The 27,886-nt window shown below is 44.1% G+C and overlaps 2 protein-coding genes across 6 annotated transcripts in view; one reads left to right on the top strand and one right to left on the bottom strand.

The window, feature by feature from the left end:
• The window catches only part of LOC109873192 (angiomotin), a 63,608-nt gene extending 57,990 nt beyond the window's left edge, over positions 1–5,618 (top strand). For all 5 annotated transcript variants that reach the window (XM_031807591.1, XM_020464780.2, XM_020464781.2 and 2 more), the window contains one exon: positions 2,035–5,618. In XM_031807591.1, the coding sequence (XP_031663451.1) occupies positions 2,035–2,153 (119 nt within the window). In that variant the 3' untranslated portion in view covers positions 2,154–5,618. The remainder of the gene's footprint in view (positions 1–2,034) is intronic.
• A 1,563-nt stretch (positions 5,619–7,181) lies between these two features.
• Positions 7,182–27,457, bottom strand: LOC116358096 (mitochondrial fission factor homolog A). The gene is made up of 8 exons (XM_031807594.1): positions 27,391–27,457; positions 26,089–26,316; positions 21,240–21,373; positions 20,911–21,002; positions 18,686–18,868; positions 17,999–18,073; positions 17,780–17,858; positions 7,182–9,610 (listed from the first exon to the last, which is right to left on the bottom strand). The coding sequence occupies exons 2-8, from the start codon at positions 26,297–26,299 to the stop codon at positions 9,479–9,481; spliced, it is 906 nt and encodes a 301-aa protein (XP_031663454.1). The 5' UTR covers positions 26,300–26,316; positions 27,391–27,457; the 3' UTR covers positions 7,182–9,478.
• Between the last annotated feature and the right edge of the window lie 429 nt (positions 27,458–27,886).

Below are 27,886 nucleotides of genomic sequence, written 5' to 3' on the forward strand. Positions count from 1 at the left end.
ATTGGGCAAGTGGTCACCTGATGCTCCCAGAGAGATTCTTGCGTAAAATACAGAGGTAGCCATTACTCCAATCGGTCCTACTGAAAAACGAATTGTCCAGATGGATATATTATCGAATAGATATTTGAAAAACACCTTGAGGATTGATTACAAACAACGTTTGCCATGTTTCTGTCGACATTATGGAGCTAATTTGGAAGCCGTTTTCGTGACTGCAATTTCCGGGCGATTTCTCAGCCAAACGTGAAGAACAAACGGAGCTATTTTGCCTACAAAAATAATATTTGGGGAAAAAAGGAACATTTGCTATCTAACTGGGAGTCTCGTGAGTGAAAACATCCGAAGCTTATCAAAGGTAAACAATTTAATTTGATTGCTTTTCTGATTTCCGTGACCAAGTTACCTGCTGCTAGCTGGACAAAATGCTATGCTAGACTATCGATAAACTTACACAAATGCTTGTCTAGCTTTGGCTGTAAAGCATATTTTGAAAATCTGAGATGACAGGGTGATTAACAAAAGGCTAAGCTGTGTCTCAATATATTTCATTTGTGATTTTCATGAACAGGAATATTTTCTAGGAATATTTATGTCCGTTGCGTTATGCTAATTAGTGTCAGGCGATGATTACGCTCCCGCATGCGGGATGGGGAGTCACTATTAACAAGTCACACTGTTTAACAGGATTTTTTATGATTATCTCATCTCTGTACCCTGCACATACAATTATCTGTAAGGCCCCTCAGTTGAGCAGTGAATTTCAAACATAGAATCAACCACAAAGACAAGGGAGGTTTTCCAATGCCTCGTGAAGAAGGGCACCTATTGGTAGAAGTAGGCATTGAATATCCCCTTGAACACGGTGAAGTTATTAATTACACTTTGAATGGTCTATCTATACACCCAGTCACTACAAAGATATAGGTGTCTTTCTTAACTCAGTTGCCTGAGAAGAAGGAAACCGTTCAGGGATTTCTCCATGAGGCCAATGGTGACTTTAAATCAGTGACAGAGTTTAATGGCCATGATAGGAGAAAACTTAGGGTGGATCAACAACATTGTAGTTACTCCACAATACTAAGCTAAATGACAGAGTGAAAAGAAGGAAGCCTATACAGAATACAAATATTCCAAATGTGCATCCTGTTTGCTACAAGGCACTAAAGTAATACTCCAACAAATGTGGCAAAACAATTAACTTTTTGTCCTGAATCCAAAGTTTTATGTTTGGGGCTAATACAATACAACACATTGCCGAGTACAACTCTCCATATTTTCAAGCCTAATGGTGGCTGCATCATGTTATGGGTATGCTTGTAATGAACCGAATGGAGCTAAGCACAGGCAAAATCCTCAAGGAAAACCTGTTTGTCTGCTTTCCACCAAAAAACTGTAAGATTAATTCACCTTTCAGCAGGACAATAACCTAAAACACAAGGCCAAATCTACACAACAGAGTTGCTTACAAGAAGCCAGTGAATGTTCCATTATGGCTGAGTTACAGTTTTGACTTAAATCTGCTTGAAAATCTATGGCAAGACCTGAAAGTGGTTGTCTAGCAATGATCAACAACCAATTTGACAGAGCTTGAAGAATTTTGAAAAGAGGAATGGCCAAATGTTGCAAAACCCAGGTGTGGAAAGCTCTTAGAGACTTACCTAGAAAGACTCACAGCTGTAATTGCTGCCCGAGGTGCTTCTACAAAGTATTACATTTATGTCAATTATATATTTCTGTATTTAATTTTCAATAAATTTGCTGCAATTTCTAAAAACATGTTTTTCATTTGTCATTATGGGGTATTGTGTGTAGGGGATGGGTGAGGTGAAAAAAACTATTTAATCAATTTTGATTTCAGGCTGTAACAACAAAATGTTGAATAAGTCAAGGGGTATGAATACTTTCTGAGGGCACTGTATGTGGCTCTGGTCAAGAGTAGTGATCTATATGGGAATTGGGGACTATGATGTCTTTGTTTTGGGGGTAGACATTCCCTTTGATCAGTTGATTAACCTTCTCCCTATTTGTCTGTAGATGTGCCTGTGTTCCATAGCAGTACCCTGGAAAGGCGCGCCCCTGTGCAGTCCCACCCCCAGACCCCATCAGCCTCCCAACAGGAGTTGGACAACGACATGGTGGAGGTCCTCATCTGAAACTCAACCCCTGACCCCTGAACCGTGGCCTCTATAGGTCACAGGACAGGACGGGAGGACAAGTGTGTTTGTGCACTATCGACACACTCACACACAAACACCTTCATACACACACTTTCAAAATAGGTGAAGGATTACTTTTTTTTTCATAAAAAAAAATATATGTTTGGTGTTTAAATAGATGTCTGGTGTTTAACTAGGGTGTGTTAAAATGCACTATTTTTCTAGATGTGTTTTTAATGAACAATACCGTGTTTTAATTAATACCACGTACAGTTTGAGTCAGGAGGTTTTAGTGTCATCAGAATGATCAATTAACTCTCTTGTACAGTGTTGCTGGAGGCTATTGGTTAACAAGCCCCCTTGGACCAAATTTCTTGGCTACCATTCATTGCATTTATTGCACTACTTATTTTTCTGAGTGTGTTTCAAAACGTTGTTTTTTAACATTTAGTCTGACTTAGGTATTCTTATTTATGTGTGGTAGTACATTATTCACCAATGTTAGATGTGGCACTTGGGTAATCAAAGATATATTGTAAACTACAAAACGTTATTTTAACCTGTAAATACTGTATTTAGATACTGTGTGTATGGCATGTGTATCATTTAACTGAACCCGAATGGAATAGGTTTTTAGAAGCCATTCGGTTACATGGCACTGCCAGCCAAGGACCACAATGCACTGTTTAAAGTATTGGGGGCCCAGCCTCACATGTCACAGTGGAGAACATAGGGGAGCGAGAATCACACCTTTCTACTGTGGTCCAATGTGCTGCATGTGTGACCCCACTGGATGGGTTCAGTCTCTTTGAAGTACAGTAGAAGAGGTTTGGTGTTCACCAATGTGCCTATGCTTCAGTTATAAGGTTCTCCACCATACCTGTTAAGTGTAATTCATTCCAGTCTGGCTGGGTTTGGTTAGGTTCTTCCGCCCAAACTTGCTTCAAATTATTTTAGGCCTAAAATAGTCAGTTGGGATTTGAACTTCTAGTTTATGCAACGAACAGACATTCTGGTAATTACCTGTCCTTCTAATTTACAATCTTGATTGGCATTGTTTATATACAGTGCATTTGAAAGTATTCAGTATTCAAAAAAATGTACGTTACAGCCTTATTCTAAAATGGATTAAATTGTTTTTTTTCCCCTCACCAATTTACACAATACTGCTTAATGACAAAGTAAAAACAGGTTTTTAGAGATTTTCGCAAAAATATACATTATATTACAGTATTCAGACCATTTACTCAGTACTTTGTTGAAGCACCTTTGGCAGCGATTACAGCCTCGAGTTGTCTTGGGTATGACGCTACAAGCTTGGCACACCTATATTTGAGGAGTTTCTCCCATTCTTCTCTGCAGATCCTCTCAAGCTCTGTCAGGTTGGATGGGGAGCGTCGCTGCACAGCTATTTTCAGGTCTCTCTGATCGGGTTCAAGTCCGGGCTCTGGCTGGGCCACTCAAGGACATTCAGAGACTTGTCCCGAAGCCACTCCTGCATTGTCTTGGCTGTGTGCTTAGGGTCGTTGTTCTGCTGAAAGGTAAACCTTCGCCCCAGTCTTAGGTCCTGAGAGCTCTGGAGCAGGTTTTCATTAAGGATCTCTCTGTACTTTGATCCGATCCTGACTAGTCTCACAGTCCCTGCCGCTGAAAAACTTCCCCACAGCATGATGCTGCCACCACCATGCTTCACCGTAGGGATGGTGCCAGGTTTCCTCCAGACGTGACGCTTGGCATTCAGGCCAAAGAGTTCGATCTTGGTTTCATCAGACCAGAGAATCTTGTTTCTCATAGTCTGAGAGTCCTTTAGGTGCCTTTTGGCAAAATTCAAGCAGGCTGTCATGTGCCTTTTACTGAAGAGTGGCTTCCGTCTGGCCACGCTACCGTAAAGGCCTGAATGGTAGTGCTGCAGAGATGGTTGTCCTTTTGGAAGGTTCTCCCATCTCCATTGAGGAACTCTAGAGCTCTGTCAGAGTGATCATCGGTTTCTTGGTCCCCTCCCTGACCAAGTCCCTTGTCCCCCGATAGCTCAGTTTGGCCTGGCGGCCAGCTCTAGGAAGAGTCTTGGTGGTTCCAAACTTCTTCCATTTCAGAATGATGGAGGCCACTGTGTTCTTGGGGATGCTGCATGAATGTTTTGGTACCCTTCCCCAGATCTGTTTCTCGACACAATCCTGTCTCGACGCTCTAACGACAATTCCTTCGACCTCATGGCTTGGTTTTTGCTCAGACATGCACTGTCAACTGTGGGACCTTATATAGACAGGTGTGTGCCTTTCCAAATCATGTCCAATCAATTGAATTTATCCCAGGTGGACTCCAATCAAGTTGTAGAAACATCTGAAGGATGATCAATGGAAACAGGATGCATCTGAGCTCAATTTAAAGTCTCATAGCAAAGGGACTGAATGCTTATGTAAATAAGGTATTTGTTTTTTAGGTTTATTAGATTTGCAAAAATTGATAATAACCTGTTTTTGCTTTGTCATAATGTATGTGTATATTGATGAGGGAAAAGTTTTATTTAATCAGTTTTAGAATAAGGCAGTAACCTAACAAAATGTGGAAAAGGGGAAGGGATCTGACTACTTTCCGAATGCACTGTATATGACATTATATGGCTGTGTTTAAAAGCAGACCAATTCTGATCTTTTTCCATTAATTGGTCTTTTGGCCAATCAGATCAGCTCTTTTGCCAATAAATGGGCAAAAGATCAGAATTGGTCTGGCTGTGTGCAGCCTATGTGGTGATAAAATAGTGTTAGCAGTTGAAGTCCAAGACAGTTTCATAACTGCACGTCCCTTGCTTTTGACCAAAGGTAACAGAATGAGTTTATCTATAGCTCGTTTTACAGACAACGATCATATAATATATCACGTCAGCAACTTTTTAACAGTGACTTTGAAATATTCACCCACATCACAATCTAGGTAGCAGTTGTGAACATTTCCAATCCAAAGCCAAAAATATGGGACCAAATAAACACTCCACCAGCTGGTCACCTGGCTTGAACCCATTATTGTCTGTAGTTTCAAAAGTTTACAAGGTTTACATTTTTTTTTTAAAAGGAAAAAAAAGGTCAACAATGTGTCAACAAATTGAACTTCCCCTGCTCAAACAAACTGTCCCCTCATATCTACATTTCTTCAACCTGGCTGATGCTAGTAGGCCAGTGTTTAAGAGAACTATGTCAGTGTTGTAACTGAATGAAAAGCACACAGTTTTTGAAAATGTAATATTTGCAGCACAGGGGGGCATTTTCTCCCTGTCTAGTGTCAAGTTGGCTGTCCAGGATAGACAATGCACCCTGGGAGTGGGGACTGAGGTTGAATGCTCTATTATGTTACACTTCAGCTGAGGCTCAGGCCAGACTACCGCATTTGGGGCACTGACCTCCGGGCATTTATAACGCTATTCTACACATTTGTCATGAGGCTAATACATTTTTTTGCCGTTTTAAAGCTATTTTCCTGCAATTCTACACTTTCTGCCATGGGGCAGAGATTTTTTTTTTGCTGTTTTATAGCTTATCTCATGCTTTTGTTCACATTTTGACATGAGTCTGGGAAGATTTTGCTGTTTTAAAGCACATTTCCTGCCTCCCGGGTGGCACAGTGGTTAAGGGTGCTTTACTGCAGTGCCAGCTGTGCCACCAGAGACTCTGGGTTCGCGCCCAGGATCTGTCGTAACCGGACGCGACTGGGAGGTCCGTGGGGCGACACACAATTGGCCTAGCGTCGTCCGGGTTAGGCCGGTAGGGATATCCTTGTCTCATCGCACACCAGCGATTCCTGTGGCGGGCCGGGCGCAGTGCACGCTAACCAAGGTTGCCAGGTGCACGGTGTTTCCTCCGACACATTGGTGCGGCTGGCTTCCGGGTTGGATGCGCGCTGTGTTAAGAAGCAGTGCGGCTTGGTTGGGTTGTGTATCGGAGGACGCATGACTTTCAACCGTCATCTCTCCCGAGCCCGTACGGGAGTTGTACTGATGAGACAAGATAGTAGCTACTAACAGTAATCCATCCCTGCTTAGGCTCATTTGGATGGCTATCAGTTGCACTTGCTGTTTTACCATATGTAAATCGAAAATGTTCAATGGTTACATTTTAAAAAGGCCAATGGATTTTAATATTCAACTTATTGGGAGAGCATTAAATGTTCTCTCGTGGTGTGACTGACAGTCATATGGACATTTCAAAGTCCCCATTATCAGGGACTGTACCAGCCTGTACCTGAAGCTTCAGAAGATGTTATTTATACTTAAATTAATTAAACTCTTAAAGCAAAGGTATTCCACTTCATCTGTTCTGATGGCAACTATTTGTTGTCCCACCCGAAGGCCAGTCCTTGAGTCTTGCTTCAAATTCCAACCCTAAATCATAAGGCCCTGTGTTCTGAGCCAGGAGCCAAAAAATGCGCTGTATCCATTACTGTTAAACAACAGACAATTTCACAAGTTCTCTCATGTTACAAGTGTTTAACATTTACATGTTTAAGTCACAAAGTGAGCAGTAAGTGCCTGCAGACCTGCCTTATCAGTGTGGTGATGGGAATGATTCTCATCCAACTTTGTATTAATGTTTGTGCTCAATCAAGTTGAAGATGGTACTGGTAAACTCACCAACTATCTTTAAAGATGCAAGGTCTTCTAGTATTTTGGTGCATTTTCACAAAGTCAATACAATAGAAGCTGCTGTACAATCGCCATTCATGTTGAATTAAATTAATTCTAATCAAGATTTTTTTTTTTTTTTACAAAAATCATCTCATGCCGTTTGTGTGGTTTCACTATGATGTTCTCCTGACAATGTTCCAAATAATGACTTTCCAAATGTTTCAGAAAGTGAGTTCTCTTGGTTTAGAATTAATTTAATTTTTTAAATAAATAAATATACAATGCGACTCATGTTCGTTCTGTGCATTATGCTCTATTGGAATGTTTACTACACATTGATTTAAATAAATTGGGTGGTCTAGACTAAGGTTCAAGCAGTTGAAAGACCCAACAGACAACACAAACCTCACTCAACATATCAAATCTAATTTATTAAATACATGTACAAGAAAAGCCTGTGCAACTTCAAAAATTGAAAAATAAAGCCCATGCAATAAATGAGTGCAACATGTACATTCATTGTGATTAACATAATTTGACTTCTGAAAAAATGACTGCATATATAATTTCATTGGATAAGTTCCAAGCCACTGAAGTCTTGATTAAATATACACTACATGACCAAAAGTATGTGTGCGCCTGCTCGTCAAACATTTCATTTCAAAATTATGGACATTAACATGGAGTTGGTCCCCCCCTTTGCTGCAATAACAGTCTCCACTCTCCTGGGAGAACTTTCCACTAGATGTTGGAACATTGCTGCAGGGACATTCTTCCATTCAGGCATTAGAGGTCATGCACTGATGTTAGGAGATTAGGCCTGGCTCGCAGTCGGCGTTCCAATTAATTCCAAAGGTGTTCGATGTGGTTGGTCAGGACTCAATGCAGGCCAGTCAAGTTCTTCCACAAACCATTTCTGTATGGACCTCGCTTTGTGCATGGGGGCATTGTCATGCTGAAACAGGAAAGGGCCTTCCCCAAACTGTTGCCACAAAGTTGGAAGCACATAATTGTCTAGAATGTCATTGTTTGCTTTAGCGTTAAGATTTCCCTTCACTGGTACTAAGGGGCCTAGTCGGAACCATGAAAAACAGCCCCAGACTATTACTCCAAACTTTACAGTTGGCACTATGCAGTCGGGCAGGTAGCATTCTCCTGGCATCCGCCAGACCCAGATTAGTCTGTCGGTTTGCCAGATGGTGAAATGTGATTTATCACTCCATAGAACGCATTTCCACTGCTCGAGTCCAATGGCGGCGAGCTTTACACCACTACAGCTGGCGCTTAGCATTGTGCATGGTGATCTTAGGCTTGTGTGGCTGCTTGGCCATGGAAACACATTTCATTGTGTTGACGTTACTTCCAGAGGCAGTTTGTAACTCAGTAGTGAGTGTTGCAACCGAGGACTGACGATTTTTACGTCTGTCTATGGGGATTACATGGCTGTGTGTTCAATTCTATACACCTGTCAGCAACGGGTGTGGCTGAAAGAGTTTGAAGGGGTGTCCACATACTTTTGTATATATAGTGTAGGTCTTAGAACCTTATTACCTATGTACTGTCTGCAACTGATTACAATTTAGGCTTCTTTAGGTCTGAAGAGTTTCAAGTAAATCATGCCATAATGGTTTTCTTGATACTTCAGACCAGTTACCAATTGACTTATGGCGATCCACCCCCAGATACAGGGGCTATAGGAAGAGACTACCAACTACATTCAAATGTTACAAGTTGTGTTTAGACAGACCTATGACGTGAATCTGATTATCCAACCTAGCCACCAGAATGTAGCAGAGCTTCAGCAGTAACACCATCACCTCCTCCAGCCGTGGTAAACACTAGCTGTCCAGGTCAGACGGCCAATCCTTTATGCATGAATCAATCCCTGATTATGTTGAAATTGGCCAGCCTCCACCTTGACAATGCATTGTAATTTATTTGTATTACCTTTGCACACTAACTCTCAACGCCCTCATTCGATCCTCAGTCCTAAGGCCCTACTTAAAGGGGAAGTTCCCTGATTTTTACATTTAAATGACTTATTTTCACTTTCTGTGCTTGTAGTTGATCCCCAAACAGTTTGTTTCTTAAATATATATTAGAGAAAATTTTAATTTCATATCACGTCAAAATTCCATTCTAAATTGTTTCTGCTCTCAATATTTATTTATTTCACTGCCCCAATAAATCCATATTTTTGTTGTAAACAGAACCATTCAAACATGGATTTATGGCACAGTGGACTTTTTAAAAACTGAGTAAAGAGACATTCAGAATGGGATTCTTATGTAATGTGGAGTGTTTGAGTGTTTTCCAATATGCTTTCGACATATTTGGATATTGCATTATAGTCAATGGCAAGTGATGACAACCAATTTTCTCTGTAAGGAAACAAATAAAACAATTACAAGTTTGGGAATCAACTACAAGAACAGAAAGAGTGAAAATAAGGCCACATGTAAAAATGGATGAACTGTCCCTACTTAAGTGGTCCAAACAGCTTCCTTTCCTCCCCTGGACTTCAAAGAAAGATGAGGGAAGAGATGCCATTTTAAACGATAGATGCTGAGCACCTAACACCAACATGTGTATGTAAATAAGTGCACTGCAATACCCAGCTGACTGGATGTGTAATGCAGAGTTGAGCAAAGTAGCTGGTTGGAGGGTTGTAGTGCAGATGAGTGGGCTGTTTGAATGACGGTGTGTCTTATCTGCGTATCCAGAGCCATCCGTTGAGCAGGCAGGCAGAAAGGAGCAGGGAGAAGAGCACCAGCTCCGTCTGTCTGCATTCAGCATTCTGCCTTTCCAGACCCGCCAGACGACGACTCATCTTTACCACCTGGACACGAGAGAGAACGGTGCTGATCTGTTATAATCAAATCTTATTGGTCACATACACATATTTACAGATTGTATTGCGGGTGTAGCGAAATGCTTGTGTTCCTAGTTCCAAAAGTTCAGTAATATTTGGTATTTTAGTAGGATCCCCATGAGCGGTTGCCAAAGCAGCAGCTACTCTTCCTGGAATCCACACAAAACATGAAACATAATACAGAACATCATTAGACAAGAACAGTTCAAAGACAGAACTACAGATTTTTAAAAAGGCACACAGTTTGTGTGTATGCATTGATATGTAGCCTATCTAGGTCAAATAGGGGAGAGGCGTTCTGCCGCAAGGTGTTGCTTCATCTGTTTTTGGAAACCAGGTTTGCTGTTAATTTGAGCAATAGGAGATGGAAGTTCCACGTAATAAGGGCCTTATTTAACACTAAGTTTTCTTGAATTTGTTCTGGATTTGGGGACTATGAAAAGACCCCTGGTGGCATAAGTGTGTGTGTCAGAGCTGTGTTTAAGTTGACTATGTAAAAAAAATTGTATTTTCAACACATACATTTGTATATTTTTTTCACCTTTATTTAACCAGGTAGGAAAGTTCTCATTTTCAACTGCAACCTGGCCAAGATAAAGCAAAGCAGTGCGACACAAACAACAGAGTTACACAAGGAATAAACAAACGTACAGTCAATAACACAATAGAAGAAAAAAAAGTTTACAGTGCCTTGCGAAAGTATTCGGCCCCCTTGAACTTCGACCTTTTGCCACATTTCAGGCTTCAAACATAAAGATATAAAACTGTATTTTTTTGTGAAGAATCAACAAGTGGGACACAATCATGAAGTGGAACGACATTTATTGGATATTTCAAACTTTTGTAACAAATCAAAAATTGGGCGTGCAAAATTATGTTCAAGGGGGCCGAATACTTTCGCAAGGCACTGTATATACAGTGTGTGCAAATGGTGTGAGGAGGGAAGGCAATAAATAGGCTATAGTAGCGAAGTAATTACAATTTAGCAAATTAACACTGGAGTGATCGATGTGCAAGTAGAAATACTGGTGCGCAAAACAGCAAAAAAGCAATTAGAAACAATATGGGGATGAGGTAGGTAGATTGGATGGGCTGTGTACAGCTGCAGCGATCGGTTAGCTGATGTTGAGTGAGGGAGATATGTGTCCAACTTCAGTGATTTTTGCAATTCGTTCCAGTCATTGGCAGCAGAGAACTGGAAAGAAAAGTGGCCAAATGAGGTGTTGGCTTTGGGGATGACCAGTGAGATATACCTGCTGGAGTGCGTGCTACGGGTGAGTGTTGTTATCGTGACCAGTGAGCTGAGATAAGGAAGAGCTTTACCTAGCAAAGACTTATAGATGACCTGGAGCCAGTGGGTCTGGCGACGAATATGTAGCGAGAGCCAGCCGACGAGAACATACAGGTCGCAGTGGTGGGTGGTATATGGGGCTTTGGTGACAAAACGGATGGCACTGTGATAAACTGCATCCAGTTTGCTGAGTAGAGTGTTGGAGGCTATATTGTAAGTGACATCGCCGAAGTCAAGGATCAGTAGGATAGTCCGTTTTACGAGGATACGTTTGGCGGCGTGAGAGGAGGCTTTGTTGCGAAATAGGAAGCCGATTCTAGATTTGATTTTGGATTGGAGATGTTTAATATGAGTCTGGAAGGAGAGTTTACAGTCAAGCCAGCCACCTAGGTATTTGTAGTTGTCCACATATTCTAAGTCATAACCGTCCAGAGTAGTGATGCTAGTCGGGCAGGCGCGGGTGCGGGCAGCGAACGGTTGAAAAGCATGCATTTTGTTTTACTAGCATTTAAGAGTAGTTGGAGTCCACGGAAGGAGTGTTGTATGCCACTGAAGCTCTTTTGGAGGTTTGCTAACAGTGTCCAAAGAAGGGCCAGATGTATACAGAATGGTGTCGTCTGAGTAGAGTTGGATGGGGAAATCACCCGCAGCAAGAGCGACATCGTTGATATATACAGAGAAAAGAGTCGGCCCGAGACTTGAACCCTGTGGCACCCCCATAAAGACTGCCAGAGGTTCGGACAACAGGCCCTCCGATTTGACACACTGAACTCTGTCTGAGAGGTAGTTGTTGAACCAGGCGAGTCAGTCATTAGAAAAACCAAGGATATTGAGTCTGCCAATAAGAATACGATGATTGACAGAGTCGAAAGCCTTGGCCAGGTCGATGAAGACGGCTGCACAGTACTGTCTTTTATCGATGGCGGTTATGATATCGTTTTTAGGACTTTGAGCGTGGCTGAGGTGCACCCGTGACCAGCTCGGAAACCGGATTGCACAGCAGAGAATTGTGGGATTCGAAATGGTCAGTGATCTGTTAATTAACTTGGCTTTCGAAAACTTTAGAAATGGATGGATATAGGTCTGTAACAGTTTGGGTCTAGTGTCACCCCCTTTGAAGAGGGGGACGACCGCGGCAGCCTTCCAATCTTTAGGGATCTTAGACGATACGAAAGAGGTTGAACGACTGGTATTAGGGGTTGCAACAATGGTGGTGGATAATTTTAGAAATAGAGGGTCCAGATTTGCCCAGCTGATTTGTACGGGTCCAGGTTTTGCAGCTCTTTCAGATCATCGGCTATCTGGATTTGGGTGAAGGAGAAGCTGGGGAGGCTTGGGCAAGTAACTGCGGGGGTTGTGGAGCTGTTGGCCGGGGTTGGGGTAGCCAGGAGGAAAGTATGGCCAGCTGTAGAGAAATGCTTATTGAAATTCTATATTATCGTGGATTTATCGGTGGTGACAGTGTTGCCTAGCTTCAGTGCAGTGGGTAGCTGGGAGGAGGTGAGTCTTATTCTCCATGGACTTTACAATGTCCCAAAACCTAGAGCTACAGGATGCAAATTAGAGCTACAGGATGCAAATTTTAGAGCTACAGGTTAGAGCTACAGGATGCAAATTTATTTTTGGAAAAGCTAGCCTTTGCTTTCCTAACTGACTACGTGTACTGGTTCCTGACTTCCCTAAAAAGTTGCATATCGCGGGGACTATTCGATGCTAGTGCAGTCCGCCACAGGATATTTTTGTGCTGGTCGAGGGCAGTCAGGTCGAGTGAACCAAGGGCTATATCTGTTCTTAGTTCTACATTTTTTGAAAGGGGCATGCTTATTTAAGATGGTGAGGAAATTACTTTTAAAGAACGACCTGGCATCCTCAACCGATGGGATGAGGTCAATGATTCTTATAAAATAATATCTAACAAGTCACAACAATACACAAATATCTAAAAGTAAAATGGAATTAAGAAATATATAAATATTAGGATGAGCATTGTTGGAGTGGCATTGACTAAAATTCAGTAGAATAGAATACAGTATATGCACATGAAATTATTATGTAAACATAATTAAAGTGACCTGTGATTCCATGTCTATGTACACTGCTCAAAAAAATAAAGGGAACACTTAAACACAATGTAACTCCAAGTCAATCACACTTCTGTGAAATCAAACTGTCCACTTAGGAAGCAACACTGATTGACAATAAATGTCACATGCTGTTGTGCAAATGGAATAGACAACAGGTGGAAATTATAGGCAATTAGCAAGACACCCCCAATAAAGGAGTGGTTCTGCAGGTGGGGACCACAGACCACTTCTCAGTTCCTATGCTTCCTGGCTGATGTTTTGGTCACTTTTGAATGCTGGCGGTGCTTTCACTCTAGTGGTAGCATGAGACGGAGTCTACAACCCACACAAGTGGCTCAGGTAGTGCAGCTCATCCAGGATGGTACATCAATGCGAGCTGTGGCAAGAAGGTTTGCTGTGTCTGTCAGCGTAGTGTCCAGAGCATGGAGGCGTTACCAGGAGACAGGCCAGTACATCAGGAGACGTGGAGGAGGCCGTAGAAGGGCAACAACCCAGCAGCAGGACCGCTACCTCCACCTTTGTGCAAGGAGGAACAGGAGGAGCACTGCCAGAGCCCTGCAAAATGACCTCCAGCAGGCCATGTGCATGTGTCTGCTCAAACGGTCAGAAACAGACTCCATGAGGGTGGTATGAGGGCCCGACGTCCACAGGTGGGGGTTGTGCTTACAGCCCAACACCGTGCAGGACGTTTGGCATTTGCCAGAGAACACCAAGATTGGCAAATTCGCCACTGGCGCCCTGTGCTCTTCACAGATGAAAGCAGGTTCACACTGAGCACATGTGACAGACATGACAGAGTCTGGAGACGCCGTGGAGAACGTTCTGCTGTCTGCAACATCCTCCAGCATGACTGGTTTGGTGGTGGGTCAGTCATGGTGTGAGGTGGCATTTCTTTGGGGGGCCGCACAGCCCTCCATGTGCTCGCCGGAGGCAGCCTGACTGCCATTAGGTACCGAGATGAGATCCTCAGACCCCTTGTGAGACCATATGCTGGTGAGGTTGGCCCTGGGTTCCTCCTAATGCAAGACAATGCTAGACCTCATGTGTGTCAGCAGTTCCTGCAAGAGGTAGGCATTGATGCTATGGATTGGCCCGCCCGTTCCCCAGACCTGAATCCAATTGAGCGCATCTGGGACATCATGTCTCGCTCCATCCACCAACGCCACGTTGCACCACAGACTGTCCAGGAGTTGGCGGATGCTTTAGTCCAGGTCTGGGAGGAGATCCCTCAGGAGACCATCCGCCACCTCATCAGGAGCATGCCCAGGCGTTGTAGGGAGGTCATACAGGCACGTGGAGGCCACACACACTACTGAGCCTCATTTTGACTTGTTTTAAGGACATTACATCAAAGTTGGATCAGCCTGTAGTGTGGTTTTCCACTTTAATTTTGAGTGTGACTCCAAATCCAGACCTCCATGGGTTGATAAATTTGATTTCCATTGATCATTTGTATGATTTTGTTGTCAGCACATTCAACTATGTAAAGAAAAAAGTATTTAATAAGAATATTTCATTCATTCAGATCTAGGATGTGTTATTTTAGTGTTCCCTTTCTTTTTTTGAGCAGTGTATATAGGACAGCAGCCTCTAAGGTGCAGGGTTGAGTAACCGGGTGTTAGCCGGCTAGTGATGTCTATTTAACAGTCTGGTGGCCTTGAGATTGAAAAACAGCTTCTGTCTCTCGGCCACAGCTTTGATGCCCTGTACTGACCTCGCCTTCATGATAGCGGGGTGAACAGGCCGTGGATCGGGTGGTTGATGTCCTTGATGATATTTTTGGCCTTCCTGTGACATTGGGTGTAGTAGCTGTACTGGAAGGCAGCGAGTGTGCCCCTGGTGATGCGCTAGGCAGACCACACCACCCTCTGGAGAGCCCTGAGATTGCGATTGGTGCAGTTGCCGTACCAGGTGATGATACAGCCCGACAGAATGCTCTCAATTATGCATCTGTAAAAGTTTGAGGGTCTTAGGGGCCAAGCCAAATTTTTTCAGCCTCCTGAGCTTGAAGAGGTGCTGTTGTGCCTTCTTCACCACACTGTCTGTGTGAGTGGACCATTTCGATCGTCAGTGATGTGTATGCCGAGGAACTTTAAGCTTTCCACCTTCACTGCGGTACCGTCAATGTGGATAGGGGCGTGCTCCCTCTGCTTTATCCTGAAGTCCACAATCAGCTCCTTCGTTTGTTGACGTTGAGGGAGAGGTTATTTTCCTGGCACCACTCCGCCAGTGCCCTCATCTCCTCCCGGTAGGCTGTCTCGTCATTGTCGGTAATCAGGCAAACTATGGTTGTGTTGTCTGCAAACTTGATGATCGAGTTGGAGGATTGTGTGTGGCCACGCAGTCATGGGTGAACAGGGGGTATAGGAGGGGGCTGAATACACACCCTTGTGGGGCCCCTGTGTTGAGGATCAGTGAAGTGGAGGTGTTGTTTCCTACCTTCACCACCTGGGAGCGGACCTTCAGGAAGTCCAGGTCTCAGTTGCACAGGGCAGGGTTCAGACCCAGGGCTCCGAGCTTGATAAGCTTGGAGGGTACTAGAGTGTTGAAGGCTGAGCTAGTCAATGAAGAGCATTCCTACATAGGTATTCCTCTTGTCCAGGTGGGATAAGGCAGTGTACAGTTCAATGGCGATTGCATCATCTGTAGATCTATTGGGGCGGTCAGCAAATTGAAGTGGGTCTAGGGTGTCAGGTAAGGTAGAGGTCATATGATCCTTAACTAGCCTCTCAAAGCACTTCATGATGACAGAAGTGGGTGCTAGTTCAGTTACCTTTGTTTTCTTGGGTACAGGAACAAATGGTAGACATCTTGAAGCAAGTGGGGACAGCAGACTGGGATAGGGAGAGATTAAATATGTACACTCCAGCCAGCTGGTCTGCGCATGCTCGGAGCACGCGGCTAGGGATGCCGTCTGGTCCGGCAGCCTTGCGAATGTTAACAGGCTTAATGTCTTACTCATGTCGGCCACGGAGAATGAGAGCCCACAGTCCCTGGGAGCAGGCTGCGTCGATGGCACTGTTATCCTCAAAGCGGGCAAAGAAGGTGTTCAGCTTGTCTGGGAGCAAGACGTCGGTGTCTGTGACGTGGCTGGTTTTCCCTTTGTAATCCGTGATTGTCTGTAGACCCTGCCACATAAGTCTCGTGTCAGCCGATGAACTGCGACTCCACTTTGTCTCTGTACTGACGTTTTTCCTGCTTGATTGCCTTACGGAGGGAATAACTACAATAACTGTTAGTATTCGTCCATATTCCCAGTCACCTTGCCATGGTTAAATGAGGTGGTTTGCGCTTTCAGCTTAGTGTGAATGCTGCCATCTATCCACGGTTTCTGGTTTGGGTAGGTTTTAGTCATCACAGTGGAACAACATATATACACTTCCTAATGAACTCTGTCACCGTGTCCGTGTATACGTCAACAATATTATCCAAGGCTAGTATTAACATATCCCAGTCCGCGTGATCAAAACAATCTTGAAGCATGGATTCTGATTGGTCAGACCAGAGTTGAATAGTCCTTAACATGTACTTCCTGTTTGAGTTTCTGCCTATAGGAAGGGAGGAGCAAAATGGAGTCGTGAACTTATTTGCCGAAGGGAGGGCCTTGTAGGCATCCCGGAAGAGAGAATAGCAGTGGTCAAGAGTTTTCCCAGCACAAGTACTGCAGTCAATGTATTGATTGAACTTAGGTAGCGTTTTCCTCATTTGGTTTGTTAAAATCCACAGCTAAAATAAATGTGGCCTCAGGATATGTGGTTTCCAGTTTGCATGAAGTCCATTGTAGTTCCTTGTTGGCCGTTGTGGTATTGGCTTGAGGGGGAATATACACAGCTGTGACTATAACCGAAGAGAATTCTCTTGAGAGGTAATACCGTCAGCATTTGATTATAAGGTATTCTAGGTTGGGTAAACAAAAGGACTTGAGTTTCTGTACGTTATCACAAATCACACCATGAGTGGTTAATCATGAAACACACCACCGCCAATCTTCCCGGAGAGTTCTTTATTCCTGTCTGCGCGGTGTACTGAGAACTCAGCTGGCTGTAGGGACGGAGACAGTATATCCGGAGAGAGCCATGATATTGTGAAACAAAGTATGTCACAAAGTATGTCCTGGGCTCGTCTACTTTATTGAACATTAGCGAGTAATATACTCGGAAGCGGTGGATGGTGTGCCTCCCTCCTGAGTCAGACGAGAAGTCTATTCCGATTACCTCTTCACCGCCAGCAGAGTCTTGGAGCAGCCTCTGGGATAAGTTCAATTGCCCTGGGGTGTGCAAAAAAAGTATCCAATTCGGGAAAGTCGTATTCCTGGTCGTAATGCTGGTGAGTTACCGCCATTCTGATATCCAAGAGTTCTTTCCGGCTGTATGTAATAACACAAAAAACATTCTGGGCTAATAGTGTAAGAAATAACACACACAAAAACAAAATACTGCAAAGTTGCTGAGGAGCTAGAAGCAGAGCTGCCATGTCTGTCGGTGCCATCTTACTCATTATACTGTAAGTAACCAATTATTTTTACAAAGCATTTGGCGTAGTGTAAAGATGGCCTCGATTTCTGAGCCTGTTTGAGAAAAGACAAATTACATAAATACAACATACAAGTATCCATTACACAAGCAATATTCGTGCCTCAACAATGGCCAGAAGAAAATATAGAAGATCTGGCTTCTGGCTCCATCTACTGGCTACTCAACCTGGCGGCATGGACTGAACCAAAGAGTACAGCAACAGTAAGGGGGTAATTAGCCTGCTTACCTGTCTCCTAAGTACGATGAACTCCACAGCTGCGGCACTTCCCTCATCATCTGGGCTCATCCAAGAGTCCTGCATGGCACTGCCAACAACACACACAGGAATACATGTAAATGGCACATGCACACACCACAATTAAATACTTTAGGCTTCTGAAAACAGGGTTTCTTCGAACCCCGGAACACGCCCAATAACAGTAAATGGCTTGCCAGAACTTGTCACCTTTTCTTGGCTGGTTCAACGTACACAGGGGGTGCCTCGACCACAGCAGTCGTTGGATGTTCAGGATAACTGAACCTTTAAACCAGGGAGAGACCACAGTCTGCAAAGGGGCCTTCAAAACAAGGCAGAGAAACAACAGGGAGGGATCCAGAAAGAGGAAAAAGCAACCAGAGGACAACAAAAGCCAGCATAAAGCAGTAGTACGATGAAGTTGCCCCATGGATGCTGATCTAAGGTCAGTTCTCCGTTGTCTGTAAAGGCTAAGGTTAGGATTATGGGAGGGTGAGCTGATCCAAGATCTGTGCCTACTGGAAACTTCTACCCTATGCAAGAGCAAAGCAGGGAGAAGTGACAAGGAGAGTTTAGAGTGCTTCGGGACAGTTCATCAAGGTAAAGGATTAGTCAGTAATTGATTAACACTATGATTCAACTAAAGTTGTGAGTAATGGAAGTTATCATGAAGAAAATAATGTATCCTTATCTCGAAGCAAAGGCTTTGAGACAGAATCAATATCTTGAGGAAAAAGCCTTGCAAAGAAAATTTGAATTAGTAGTGTAACGACAGACATGCATGCCAAAGCAAGGAAGGAATGGAAGGAAGTTAGGTGCTATTTGTTAAGATTTAGGAGTGGGTAGGCAGGGGTCACTCAGGACCGGAGAAGGTAGGAGTTGCCCCTAGCCCCTAACCTGTATTTCTGTGTGACAGTCTGCAGGAGGCGCTGTGAGGCCTGTTGGCCCAGTTCCTTGGCGGCCTGTAGCATGGTCGTTGGGGACAGGTGGCTGGGTGGGATGGCAGGGAGCCCCAGGGGCATGGGCAGGGGGTTTGCAGCAGCAGCGGAGCGCTTAGGGGTGCGTCCTGCACCGCCACGACTATAACAGTCACAAGGGAGGGGTGGGGGTGGGTAGGGTCACCACAAAAGACAGAGGTTAGACAGAGAGGGGCACAACTGTTACCAAGCATTGTGACAAGGCCACATACGCCACATAACTTCAATTGACTCACATGACTGACCATCTGCCTGGCTTCACGCTGCCTCAAATATAACCAACATACAGTTGAAGTCGGAAGTTTACATACACATTAACCAAATACATTTAAACTCAGTTTTTTCGTTGAAATTCCTGGTCTTTGGTTAGTTAGGATCACCTCTTTATTTTAAGAATGTGAAATGTCAGAATAACAGTAGAGATAATGATTTCTTTCAGCTTTTATTTATTTCATCACATTCCCAGTTTTGGGTAGCCTTCCACAAGCTTTCCACAATAAGTTGGGTGAATTTTGGCCCATTCCTCCTGACAGAGCTGGTGTAACCGAGTCAGGTTTGTAGGCCTCCTTGCTCACACATGCTTTTTCAGTTCTGCCCACAAATTTTCTATGGGATTTAGGTCAGGGCTTTGTGATGGCCACTCCAATACCTTGACTTTGTTGTCCTTAAGCCATTTTGCCACAACTTTGGAAGTATGCATGGGGTCATTGTCCATTTGGAAGACCCATTTGCGACCAAGCTTTAACTTCCTGACTGATGTCTTGAGATGTTGCTTCAATATATCCACATAATTGTCCTTCCTCATGATGCCATATATTTTGTGAAGCCCACTAGTCCCTCCTGCAGCAAAGCACCCCCACAACATGATGCTGCCACCCCTAAGCTTCACGGTTGGGATGGTGTTCTTCGGCTTGCTCGGTTTTGGAGAAGTGGCTTCTTCCTTGCTGAGCGGCTTTTCAGGTTATGTCAATATAGGACTCGTTTTACTGTTGATATAGATACTTTTGTACACGTTTCCTCCAGCATCCTCACAAGGTTCTTTGCTGTCGTTCTGGAATTGATTTGCACTTTTCTCACCAAAGTACGTTCATCTCTAGGAGACAGAACGAGTCTCCTCCCTGACCGGTATGACGGCTGCGTGGTCCCATGGTGTATATTCTTGCGTAGTATTATTTGTACAGATGAACGTGGTACCTTCAGGCGTTTGGAAATTGCTCCCAAGGATGAACCAGACCTTTGGACGTCTACAATTTTCTTCTGAGGTCATGGCTGATTTATTTTGATTTTCCCATGATGTCAAGCAAAGAGGCACTGAGTTTGAAGGAAGGCCTTGAAATAAATCCACAGCTACACCTCCAATTGACTCAAATGATATCAATTAGCCTAAAAAGCTTCTAAAGCCATGACAATTTTCTTGAATTTCCCAAGCTGTTTAAAGGCAGTAAACCTCTGACCCACTGGAGTTGCGATACAGTGAATTATAAGTGAAATAATCTGTCTGTAAACAATTGTTGGAAATATGACTTGTGTCATGCAAAGTAGATGTCCTAACCGACTTGCCAAAACTATAGTTTGTTAACAAGAAATGCGTGGAGTGGTTGAAGAACGAGTTTTAAATGACTCCAACCTAAGTGTATGTAAACTTCAGACTTCAACTGTATAAGGAGAGGCTAGAGATGAGAGGAACCAATGTTGTCTCCCTCCACTGGAAACACAACTCAAAAGGAGGAGGACATAGCTGTATGGGCCTCAGGCAGTGCAAAGTCAATAGAATTTAGAATGTCCCAAGCCGACAATGCAACTTTTCCTTTGTGCCTTTCTGAAAGGTTCCAGGTTTGAAAGGGCAGGCAATTGTTGTGTTGAAATACTGAACAAGGGTCAAAATAATGCTACTATGCTTACATACAGCCAAGTTGTTTCGTACACAAGGTGATAAAAGCCAACAAACTTTGTGTTTTAAAGTGAAGTGTTCTGAAAATATTCAGCACCATGTGTTTTGGGAGCTTTTTTTCTCGGCTTATCAGGAAGCGTTGGACATGTAACCTCCCTCGCTGGTCCAAGGAAAGAGCTGGATTGTTATAGTGACAATCACAGGCTTCCCAAAAATAGTTAATTAGTGTTTAATCCAATGTGTCTTGTACTTACAAGGTGGGGGTGTGCAGTGCCTGTTTGGAGGTGGGGGTGTCAGGGTCACTCCTGCCAAAAGCCTGGTCACTGTAGGACCTCCGCAGGGGACTCTGTCACAGGAGAGAGAAAGAGTAACATGAGTTAGATGGTGAGGGTAGGACCAGATGGAAGCTGCTGGTAATGTTTCAATCCAGGTGGTGTCTGCATATTGAATCATTTAAACAGCTCTGAAGAATGATATTCTGAGCAATGGCTTAACACTGCATGCGTCAGTCACACTACATTCATCCAATTATTGTCAGACAACTTCTTCCCAAACAAAAAGTCCAGTCTGCAGTCTCACATACCTGCACTGGTTCCCTCATGTAGGGGTCTCTGTCCCAGGCACCTTGCTGCTGTGCCTCCCATGCAAGTCCCAGGGGGAGGGCTGAGTTGTGCTTGGATGGCGTGAACAATGGACGGGGGCTCATGTCCGGGGCATCTATTAGTCAGAGGTATCAGAACACATATGAAAAGGAACTCACAAAAAGATCACATGACTGCTCCAACTCAAATCTTGAGAAAATCTAAAGAGCTTTATACCATTTTGAGATCCAAGATGGCGTAGCAGTCAGATGTCTTGTCATGTTGTGTCCCTTGTATATATAGTTTTTTTAAACATATTTTTCTTCGCATATCTTTTAAAACATTTTGCTAAACCAATGTAATGTAATCACCCAATGTAGCGCGGATCTGCTTTACTTCGGATCCGGAACCCCTCAACTTAAGCTAGCCAGCTAACTACCAGCTATCAGTCAGCAAACCATTGCTAGCGGTCTTCAGCTAACCGGTCATCAGCTAACCTTTAGCTCAGAAAGCTCTCGCCAGTTCGAACAACGCGACTCTAACCAGAGCATAACGGACCTATTATTTTTTTATCCCCGAATTCCCACCACAAACCGAACATTTTCAGCTGGATCTTCACAACTAGCTAACTAGCTAACCGCAACCCCGGATGATTACTCCTGGCTAGCGTTTCCATCCACTTAGCTTGAAGCTAGCCCGGCCAGAGCTCCTGTGCTACCACCGAAGCATACTCCTGGGCTACAATATCCGGACCCACGACCGGTCTATCGATGTCACCGCATGAAGAGGCATAAACAGACTCACCCCATCGCGACGTCCCCCAAAGGCTAACTTTCTAGCCCTCGCTATCTCCTTGCTTGCTAATTCGGCCTGCTAACTGCTAGCTTGTTTAGCCCCGGTCCGCTAACTGCTACCTTGTTTAGCCCCGGCCTACTAACTGTTAGCTTGTTAGCACAGGCCTGCTAACCGTCAATCGCCGCGTCCCAACCACTCACTGGACCCATATTTACTTTCAATCTCTTTTCGATTTTTAATTCGATTATACCTTCCGGTAACCTGCCTCACCCAATGTGATACGGAATCGCTATTATTTTTAATTTTTAGAACACATTCAAGAACCTTCAGAAGCTAACCAGCTAACTAGCTACAAGCTATTTAGTCATTGTTAGCCACTTTACCTTCTGCACAGCATGCCAGTTTTTTTTACCTGGATAATACTCGCCAGTCTAGTTAATCCGACCCTCCCTGCCTAGTCAACGCCATTTTACCTGCTGTTGTTGTGCTAGCTGATTAGCTGTTGTTGTCTCACCTACTGTTTTAGCTACTGTTTTAGCTAGCTCTCCCAATTCAACACCTGTGATTACTGTATGCCTCGCTGTATGTCTCTCTCAAATGTCAATATGCCTTGTATACTGTTGTTCAGGTTAGTTATCATTGTTTTAGTTTACAATGGAGCCCCTAGTTCCACTCTTCATACCCCTGATACCTCCTTTGTCCCACCTCCCACACATGCAGTGACCTCACCCATTACAACCAGCATGTCCAGAGATACAACCTCTCTCATCATCACCCAGTCCCTGGGCTTACCTCCGCTGTACCCGCACCCCACCATACCCCTGTCTGCGCATTATGCCCTGAATATATTCTACCATGCCCAGAAATCTGCTCCTTTTATTCTCTGTCCCCAACGCTCTAGGCGACCAGTTTTGATAGCCTTTAGCCACACCCTCATACTACTCCTCCTCTGTTCCGCAGGTGATGTGGAGGTAAACCCAGGCCCTGCATGTCCCCAGGCACCCTCATTTGTTGACTTCTGTGATCGAAAAAGCCTTGGTTTCATGCATGTCAACATCAGAAGCCTCCTCCCTAAGTTTGTTTTACTCACTGCTTTAGCACACTCTGCTAACCCTGATGTCCTTGCCGTGTCTGAATCCTGGCTCAGGAAGGCCACCAAAAATTGACCTAAACTGGGATATGCTTAACACCCCGGCAGTCCTACAATCTAAGCTAGATGCCCTCAATCTCACACAAATCATCAAGGAACCCACCAGGTACAACCCTAAATCTGTAAACAAGGGCACCCTCATAGACGTCATCCTGACCAACTGGCCCTCCAAATACACCTCCGCTGTCTTCAACCAGGATCTCAGCGATCACTGCCTCATTGCCTGTATCCGCTACGGAGCCGCAGTCAAACGACCACCCCTCATCACTGTCAAACGCTCCCTAAAACACTTCTGTGAGCAGGCCTTTCTAATCGACCTGGCCCGGGTATCCTGGAAGGACATTGACCTCATTCCGTCAGTTGAGGATGCCTGGTCATTCTTTAAAGTAACTTCCTCACCATTTTAGATAAGCATGCTCCGTTCAAAAAATGCAGAACTAAGAACAGATATAGCCCTTGGTTCACTCCAGACCTGACTGCCCTCGACCAGCACAAAAACATCCTGTGGCGGACTGCAATAGCATCGCATAGTCCCCGCGATATGCAACTGTTCAGGGAAGTCAGGAACAAATACACGCAGTCAGTCAGGAAAGCTAAGGCCAGCTTCTTCAGGCAGAAATTTGCATCCTGTAGCTCCAACTCCAAAAAGTTCTGGGACACTGAAGTCCATGGAGAACAAGAGCACCTCCTCCCAGCTGCCCACTGCACTGAGGCTAGGTAACACGGTTACCACCGATAAATCCATGATTATCGAAAATTCTCAACGGCTGGCCATGCCTTCCGCCTGGCTACTCCAACCTCGGCCAACAGCTCCGCCCTCCCCACAGCTACTCGCCCAAGCTTCTCCAGGTTCTCCTTTACCCAAATCCAGATAGCAGATGTTCTGAAAGAGCTGCAAAACCTGGACCCGTACAAATCAGCTGGGCTTGACAATCTGGACCCTCTATTTCTGAAACTATCCGCCGCCATTGTCGCAACCCCTATTACCAGCCTGTTCAACCTCTCTTTCATATCGTCTGAGATCCCCAAGGATTGGAAAGCTGCCGCAGTCATCCCCCTCTTCAAAGGGGGAGACACCCTGGACCCAAACTGTTACAGACCTATATCCATCCTGCCCTGCCTATCTAAGGTCTTCGAAAGCCAAGTCAACAAACAGGTCACTGACCATCTCGAATCCCACCGTACCTTCTCCGCTGTGCAATCTGGTTTCCGAGCCGGTCACGGGTGCACCTCAGCCACGCTCAAGGTACTAAACGATATCATAACCGCCATCGATAAAAGACAGTACTGTGCATCCGTCTTCATCGACCTTGCCAAGGCTTTCGACTCTGTCAATCACCATATTCTTATCGGCAGACTCAGTAGCCTCGGTTTTTCTGATGACTGCCTTGCCTGGTTCACCAACTACTTTGCAGACAGAGTTCAGTGTGTCAAATCGGAGGGCATGTTGTCCGGTCCTCTGGCAGTCTCTATGGGGGTGCCACAGGGTTCAAATCTCGGGCCGACTCTTTTCTCTGTATATATCAATGATGTTGCTCTTGCTGCGGGCGATTCCCTGATCCACCTCTACGCAGATGACACCATTCTATATACTTCCGGCCCGTCCTTGGACACTGTGCTATCTAACCTCCAAACGAGCTTCAATGCCATACAACACTCCTTCCGTGGCCTCCAACTGCTCTTAAACGCTAGTAAAATCAAATGCATGCTTTTCAAACGTTCGGTGCCTGCACCCGCACGCCTGACTAGCATCACCACCCTGGATGGTTCCGACCTTGAATATGTGGACATCTATAAGTACCTAGGTGTCTGGCTAGACTGTAAACTCTCCTTCCAGACTCATACCAAACATCTCCAATCGAAAATCAAATCTAGAGTCGGCTTTCTATTCCGCAACAAAGCCTCCTTCACTCACGCCGCCAAACTTACCCTAATAAAACTGACTATCCTACCGATCCTCGACTTCGGCGATGTCATCTACAAAATTGCTTCCAACACTCTACTCAGCAAACTGGATGCAGTTTATCACAGTGACATCCGTTTTGTCACTAAAGCACCTTATACCACCCACCACTGCGACCTGTATGCTCTAGTCGGCTGGCCCTCGCTACATATTCGTCGCCAGACCCACTGGCTCCAGGTCATCTACAAGTCCATGCTAGGTAAAGCTCCGCCTTATCTCAGTTCACTGGTCACGATGGCAACACCCACCCGTAGCACGCGCTCCAGCAGGTGTATCTCACTGATCATCCCTAAAGCCAACACCTCATTTGGCCGCCTTTCGTTCCAGTTCTCTGCTGCCTGTGACTGGAACGAATTGCACAAATCGCTGAAGTTGGAGACTTTTATCTCCCTGACCAACTTCAAACATCTGCTATCCGAGCAGCTAACTGGTCGCTGCAGCTGTACATAGTCTATCGGTAAATAGCCCACCCACTGTTTTTATTTATTTATTTTTCTGCTCTTTTGCACACCAATATCTCTACCTGTACATGACCATCTGATCATTTATCTCCAGTGTTAATCTGCAAAATTGTAATTATTCGCCTACCTCCTCATGCCTTTTGCACACAATGTATATAGACTCCCTTTTTTCCCCTACTGTGTTATTGACTTGTTAATTGTTTACTCCATGTGTAACTCTGTGTTGTCTGTTCACACTGCTATGCTTTATCTTGGCCAGGTCGCAGTTGCAAATGAGAACTTGTTCTCAACTAGCCTACCTGGTTAAATAAAGGTGAGAAAAAATATATATATATATATCCAGCATTGTAAAGTGGCTAAAGGAGTTGTTCTTCTGACCGGTCTCCATTCTATCCCAACTCCACTTCTAACTTAAGACACATAAAATACCTCCCGTTTTGTATTTATTAATAGGCCTACCTACAGATCAGACATGCGCCCACCTGTGAGAGACAGCCTGTCTGGGATGTGCATGCTATAGGAAGCGGGACGCTCAGCACGCCCCTGCCTCGCCTCTTCCCCTCCCTGTCCCATGCCTGGCCCCACTCTCAGCCGGTCCGGGACACGCATCTTCTGGTTGATGGCCTCAGAGAAGACGGGATCACGGCCGCCACGCACCTGGGAAACGTCACCCCGAAACCCCGAAGAGGCCATGGTAGCTCTATCAGCTGCTGTGGTAAGTAAAAAATGTGTCACAACTTTTGAAATCTATGAAAAGACTATACTACCCCTGTAAGACTATAGTTGGATGGAGTTAGCTAGCTGATTAGGCAACAGGATTAGTCAAATTTGAGTATATTGGTTTTCCTGCAGTGTGGATTAGCTGTAACTATCACTTAATCTAGGGGCATGTAAAGTCAAAGCAGATGGCAGGCAGCTCAATTAATTTCAATTAGATGTGAGAATTACGTAGCTAGGTACTAAACACCACTAGGTATTGAATTTGAGTTCTTGTTCATACATCAAAGTATTTATGTCTGGATAACTATGGCTGAAGACAATTGTTGTAGGTCGTCAAAATAGATGTGAGAAAAACTAATGATAAACTAAGTCGCTAGCTAAATCAACAAATTGGTTCATGTAAACCAGTGTTGACATATTTGTGGCCAGTCAGCTAGCAAGCATAGCCATCTAGCCTGAAAGAGCTGTCAACTAACGTTAGCATTGAAAATAAGAATTTGTTCTTAACTGACTTGCCTAGTTAAATAAAAGGTTAAATAAAAAAACTATTTAGCTTGCATGCTAACTGATAAGCTAGCGACTAAAGCTACTTGTTAGCTGGCCAAAGCGCGCTGACATGCAAGTTACTCCTCAGGTCAGTCATCTTTCTTAGCTACTTGTTGCACTCAAAACACCAAGGGCTATGGCTACAAAGGGGCTAACGCGCTAGCTACTAATCTATTTTCCATCATCATGCTTTGATCATTATCCTGTTCTCGTCACACTTTCTACATCAAAATAACCCAAATAAATTCAAAATATAGCTAGATAGAAAGATGACTGACCTGAGGAGTAACTTGCAGGTCAGCGCTCTTTGGCCAGCTAACTAGTAGCTTTAGTCATTGGCTTATCAGTTAGCATGCAAGGTAAATCTGAAGGCCAAATTAGGTCAAATTGGTCAACTAAATCCGCAGCAATGTTGACATTATCTTTGACAACGTAGCTACACAGTTGATCCACACCAAATATGTATCTAGCTCCCTAAACTTTTTTTTTTAAAGTTGACGTTAGGCGACCCTACTTACCTTCACTGCGAAGCGCTGCAAAAATGTTGACAACAGACCGCCCCCTTTCGCTGTGTTGACGCACGCAACCGTCTGTGATTGGTGGGTTAGGGAAATTGACATGTCTTCATAAATCCATTTGACAGGCTCAAACCTTATGGATATTAAAATACTCTTTATTGATTTAAAGTTTACTTTCTGTAACGGTGAATGGTCTTCAATGGTAAACTAGGCCTGTCAACTATTTCAAATGTACATTTTATTCAACAGCAAATACTAGACAGATGACAATTTGTTTCAGTGAACTATCAGGTCTAATAACTTTACATTTTTAGAATAAAAATGCTTTATGCCAATGTAAAATGTAAAAATGTATTCAACAGCAAATCATCTTGGCAAATAATGTTATTTATATTACAATAAAATACAAATCAATATCAGTATTCAATGGTAAAGAATGAAAATAAAAAACAAAAATAACAACAGGAAACCCATTTAAAAAATAATAATAACACAG

This window comes from Oncorhynchus kisutch, linkage group LG28, assembly GCF_002021735.2.
Source record: "Oncorhynchus kisutch isolate 150728-3 linkage group LG28, Okis_V2, whole genome shotgun sequence".
Classification (NCBI taxonomy): domain Eukaryota; kingdom Metazoa; phylum Chordata; class Actinopteri; order Salmoniformes; family Salmonidae; genus Oncorhynchus; species Oncorhynchus kisutch.